Source organism: Procambarus clarkii, chromosome 81, assembly GCF_040958095.1.
Source record: "Procambarus clarkii isolate CNS0578487 chromosome 81, FALCON_Pclarkii_2.0, whole genome shotgun sequence".
NCBI classification, from domain to species: Eukaryota; Metazoa; Arthropoda; class Malacostraca; order Decapoda; family Cambaridae; genus Procambarus; species Procambarus clarkii.
In genome coordinates, this window is record NC_091230.1 from 20,406,092 (window position 1) to 20,411,798 (window position 5,707).

Below are 5,707 nucleotides of genomic sequence, written 5' to 3' on the forward strand. Positions count from 1 at the left end.
CTGTGAGGGGTCGGCCAGTTATGCCCCTTATGTGTAGTGGAAGCGTGTTGAACAGTCTCGGACCTCTGATGTTGATAGTTCTCTCTCAGAGTACCTGTTGCACCTCTGCTCTTCAACGGGGGTATTCTGCACATCCTGCCATGTCCTCTGGTCTCATGTGATGTTATTTCTGTGTGCAGGTTTGGGACCAGCCCCTCTAATATTTTCCACGTGTAAATTATTATGTACCTCTCCCGCCTGCGCTCAAGGGAGTACAGTTTTAGGCTCTTTAGTCGGTCCCAATAGTTTAGATGTTTTACTGAGTGGATTCTAGCAGTAAAGGATCTCTGCACGCTCTCCAGGTCAGCAATTTCTCCAGCTTTGAAAGGGGCTGTCATTGTGCAGCAGTACTCCACTCTAGAGAGCACAAACGTTTTGAAAAGTATCATCATCGGTATAGCATCTCTAGTGTGGAAAGTTCTTGTTATCCAACCTGTCATTTTTCTTGCAGTTGTGACGGCTACTTTATTGTGTTCTTTAAAGGTAAGGTCTTCCGACATGAGTACACCCAGATCCTTTACATTGCCTTTTCGTTCTATGTTATGATTTGACTGAGTTTTTTACGTGGTTTCCGTTTTTATATTTTCAATTTTTCCGTAGCTCTTGGAACTTATCTTCGTTAAACACCATATTATTTTCTGAAGCCCATAGAAAGACCTGATTTACATCTGATTGGAGGTTTGCCGCTAGTCATATTGGCTGGACGCCCTTACAGTCAATTGCCTTGTTGGGGACGTAGACTGGTTGGTAATCATCTTGAGATGTTAAGAGCATTACCTTCACACAAGCGTCTTAAGAATGCTTATGACCGTCTTACTTGTTAAGTGTGAGAGGGAAGGGTGTGTGTGTGTGTGTGTGTGTGTGTGTGTGTGTGTGTGTGTGTGTGTGTGTGTGTGTGTGTGTGTGTGTAAGAGGAGAGTTTTCACCTAGTTGTGCTTGCGGGGATTGAGCTCTGCTCTTTCGGCCTGCCTCTCAACTGTCAATCAATGAACTGTTTCTAACTACTATTTTTTTTAACACACACACACACACACACACACACACACACACACACACACACACACACACACACACACACACACACACACACACACACACACACACACACACACACACATGGGTGGAAGCTGGAAACTCAGATGAGTCACAGAGATGTTAGAAAGTTTTCTTTTAGCGTGAGAGTAGTGGAAAAATGGAATGCACTTGGGGAACAGGTTGTGGAAGCAAATACTATTCATAATTCTAAAACTAGATATGATAGGGAAATGGGACAGGAGTCATTGCTGTAAACAACCGATGGCTAGAAAGGCGGGATCCAAGAGTCAATGCTCAATCCTGCAAGTACAAATAGGTGAGTACACACACAGCCCGTAGCAGCTGTCTAACTCCCAGGTACCTATTTGCTGCTAGGTGAATCCCTCCTGGTATTTCCCTAATCCCTCCTGGTATCTCCCTAATACCTCTTGGTATCTCCCTAAACTTCTTGATATCTCCCTAATACCTCTTGGTATCTCCCTAAACTTCATGATATCTCTCTAATACCTCTTGGTATCTCCCTAATACTTCTTGATATCTTCCTAATACCTCTTGATATCTCCCTAATACCTCCTGGTATCTCCCTAATACCTCTATTACCTCACCTTGTGTCAGTCAGCCAATCAGGCAGTGCAGACAATCAGGTCCACTACCGAACTGTTCACACTAATCTTGTAACCTGATTATGCAGCTGCCTTGCGCTCTCTGTAATCCTCTATGTACTGCATTTATCCTACGCTGTTATTCTGAGCGGCCTGAGTGCTTTTTTCTGATTACACTCACATACCTTCTGATTCTCGTTTGATGTTTGTGCTCGTGTGGATCTACCTGTCTGTTGTTCTTTTACTCCTAGTTTCTGCATGCTTGGCTGTACATGATGGTCGACTTGGGTGTTAACCATGCAGTCTTCAGACATATTCTTCTATCTTGTCTCCTCACTTTGTGGTACAGAAGTGCGCCTGTACTGACGTATGTACCGGGGATATATAGAACTCAAGAGAGACGTGTGTGTGTGTGTGTGTGTGTGTGTGTGTGTGTGTGTGTGTGTGTGTGTGTGTGTGTGTGTGTGTGTGTGTGTGTGTGTGTGTGTGTGTGTGTGTGTGTGTGTGTGTGTGTGTGTGTGAGAGAGAGAGGGGGCGGCGGCGTGGTTGGGGGGTAGTAGCCATGTCAGGCAGAAGAGGGGAGACATAATCCCGCTTGTGAGGGGACACAACGACCCCTCACCCATTTATTTATCCTTACTGGGCCAGAAGGTTGGGTATCACAAGGGGCTCAGTGAGGGGAAATGGGAAGGAAAGTATAGGGACCGAAGAAATGGGAGGGAAAGTAAGGATGAGTAAGGGGAGAGGGGTAAGCAGGAGGGGTAGGAAACGGAACAGGGAGAAAGGGAAGGCGATGGAACGTGAGGAGAAAGGATAGGGAGAGGTAGAGAGGGAGGGAAGTTGAGAGGAGAGTTAGAGAGGAGGAATGTAAAGAGGTAGAGAGAATAGGGAAGCAGAAATGGAGTGAGAAAGGGGAAGGAGAGAGAAAGAAGAAAGATAAACAAAAAAAGAAGGGACAAAGAGAGGCAGAGGGGTACGAATAGTGAGAGAGAGAGAGAGAGAGAGAATACGAATAGTGAGAGAGAGAGAGAGAGAATACGAATAGTGAGAGAGAGAGAATACGAATAATGAGAGAAAAGGTTGCAAAGACTGAGACCTCAAACCTCACAGCCCCTACCACACCTCATAACCCTCGCCTCACCTCACATCCCTCACCAAACCTCACAAGCCGACGAGATAAAGATAGCGATGATTTACAACCTTCCCCACCAAACAATGGCAAAGGGAACAAGAGCTAAAACCCCTAACACTATTGTACTTTAACCACAGGGGAAATAGACCGGATAGATAAGGACCCTCCACGTGGGTGATGAGACATGGAGAGCAGAACTGGTAGACGCGGCCGACAAAAACTTCTTGAAGCACCATATTACACCACCAGCAACAGCAGGGAACCCTCCAGGCAACACTATACACCTCCAGGCAACCACTACACCTCCAGGCAACACTACACCTCCAGGCAACCACTACACCTCCAGGCAACACTACACCTCCAGGCAACACTACACCTCCAGGCAACACTACACCTCCAGGCAACCACTACACCTCCAGGCAACACTACACCTCCAGGCAACACTACACCTCCAGGCAACACTACACCTCCAGGCAACCACTACACCTCCAGGCAACACTACACCTCCAGGCAACACTACACCTCCAGGCAACACTACACCTTCAGGCAACCACTACACCTCCAGGCAACACTACACCTCCAGGCAACACTACACCTCCAGGCAACACTACACCTCCAGGCAACACTACACCTCCAGGCAACACTACACCTTCAGGCAACCACTACACCTCCAGGCAACACTACACCTCCAGGCAACACTACACCTCCAGGCAACACTATACACCTCCAGGCAACACTACACCTCCAGGCAACACTACACCTTCAGGCAACCACTACACCTCCAGGCAACACTATACACCTCCAGGCAACACTACACCTCCAGGCAACACTATACACCTCCAGGCAACACTATACACCTCCAGGCAACCACTACACCTTCAGGCAACACTACACCTCCAGGCAACACTATACACCTCCAGGCAACCACTACACCTCCAGGCAACACTACACCTGAATTGACTTGAGAATGGTTCAGGACGGACCGAAACGTCGTCGTCCCTTCACTTTCTAGTGTGTGGTCTGGTCAACATATTTCAGCCACGTTCTTGTGACTCCTCGTCTACACTACACCTTCCGTTACACCCTAAACGAGGCAGATAATGACATAATAGAGCTCGAGATGCTTCTAGAAGCTATAATGACCACTGCATTGTCATGATGGAATACACAGTAGCGTAAAAGCATGTTGGTTATACAAGGAAACTAGTTGAAATAGAAGAGAGATATTATAGACCTAGGGAACCGCAATTGACGAGGGACTTTCTGTACGGACCCCGATGGGAAAATGGAAGTTGAGCAAATGAGATGAGATGGACTTCATTGCTGGTGGATGCGTCAGTGCAACAGGCCAGATTCACGAAGCAGTTACGCAGGTGAACCTGTCCATCTTTCCTCAATCTTTAGCGGCTTTGTTAACAATTATTAAACAGTTAACGAGCTCCGAAGCACCAGGAAGCTGTTTATAACAATAACAACAGTTGATTGGCAAGTTTTCATGCTTGTAAACTGTTTAATAAATGTAACCAAAGCCGTCAAAGTTTGAGGAAAAGATGTACACGTTCGTAAATGCTTGCGTAACTGCTTCGTGAATCTGCAGGGAAGCTTAAGAAAACACACAATAACGATGCCTGTAAAGAGTACAGAGAACACGAGAACAGAGAACAAGAGGGGCAGAGGACAACAGAGAGAGACATTAAAGAGAACCAGAAACTAATACACTCGAGTTAAGAGTCTAGCTGAGAGCCAATTTGAAAATGACATTGCTACAGAAGCTATGGACCAGGCAAAGCTGTACTTCTATAGCCATGTAAGGAGAAAAATTAGTGTGAAATCATTTCTCAGATTGAGGCAACCAGGAGGCCTGGTCGACGACCGGGCCGCGGGGACGCTAAGCCCCGGAAGCACCTCAAGGTAGGTAACCTCAAGGTTGGTGGGGGGGGGGCCATCTTGAGGTTATCTTGAGATGATTTCGGGGCTTTAGTGTCCCCGCGGCCCGGTCCTCGACCAGGCCTCCACCCCCAGAAAGCAGCCCGTGACAGCTGACTAACACCCAGGTACCTATTTTACTGCTAGGTAAGAGGGGCATAGGGTGACAGAAACTCTGCCCATTGTTTCTCGCCGGCGCCTGGGATCGAACCCAGGACCACAGGATCACAAGTCCCGCGTGCTGCCCGCTCGGCCGACCGGCTCCCCAAAGAGCTCTCCCTCACTCCGGCGTAGTCACTTTAAGGTAAGCGGCGTTAGGGTAAGCGGCAGGTTGAGGTAGGCGCCGGGTGTCATAAGGTAAAGCTAAGCCGTTGACGAGGCCCCGCTCTTAATAACGTCTCCAATAAACCCAGACGGAGGCGGCGAAGGAGCACCCCTCTCGCCTCATCTGCATAAGTTATTACCGCAAGTATCATCATCCATTACTGGGCAGGTTGCCTAGCAGGGTGGTGGGTAGGTATGGCAGGGTGGCGGGTAGGTGTGGCAGGGTGGCGGGTAGGTGTGGCAGGGTAGGTGTGGCAGGGTGGTGGGTAGGTGTGGCAGTGTGGTGGGTAGGTGTGGCAGGGTGGCGGGTAGGTGTGGCAGGGTAGGTGTGGCAGGGTGGTGGGTAGGTGTGGCAGGGTGGTGGGTAGGTGTGGCAGGGTAGGTGTGGCAGGGTGGCGGGTAGGTGTGGCAGGGTGGGTGTGGCAGGGTGGTGGGTAGGTGTGGCAGGGGACAGGTAGGAGTGGCAGGGGACAGGTAGGTGTGGCAGGGTGGTGGGTAGATGTGGCAGGGTGGCGGGTAGGTATGGCAGGGTGGGTGTGGCAGGGTGGCGGGTAGGTATGGCAGGGTAGGTGTGGCACGAGACAGGTAGGAGTGGCAGGGGACAGGTAGGTGTGGCAGGGTGGTGGGTAGGTGTGGCAGGGTGGCGGGT

At 49.3% G+C, this 5,707-nt stretch overlaps 1 protein-coding gene across 1 annotated transcript in view; it reads left to right on the forward strand.

Moving 5' to 3' along the window:
• Window positions 1–4,118: 4,118 nt before the first annotated feature.
• LOC138358083 (uncharacterized) overlaps window positions 4,119–5,707 on the forward strand; it is a 3,686-nt gene continuing 2,097 nt past the window's right edge. The window contains exon 1 of the mRNA XM_069315560.1: window positions 4,119–4,181. Within this exon, the coding sequence (XP_069171661.1) occupies window positions 4,119–4,181 (63 nt within the window). The remainder of the gene's footprint in view (window positions 4,182–5,707) is intronic.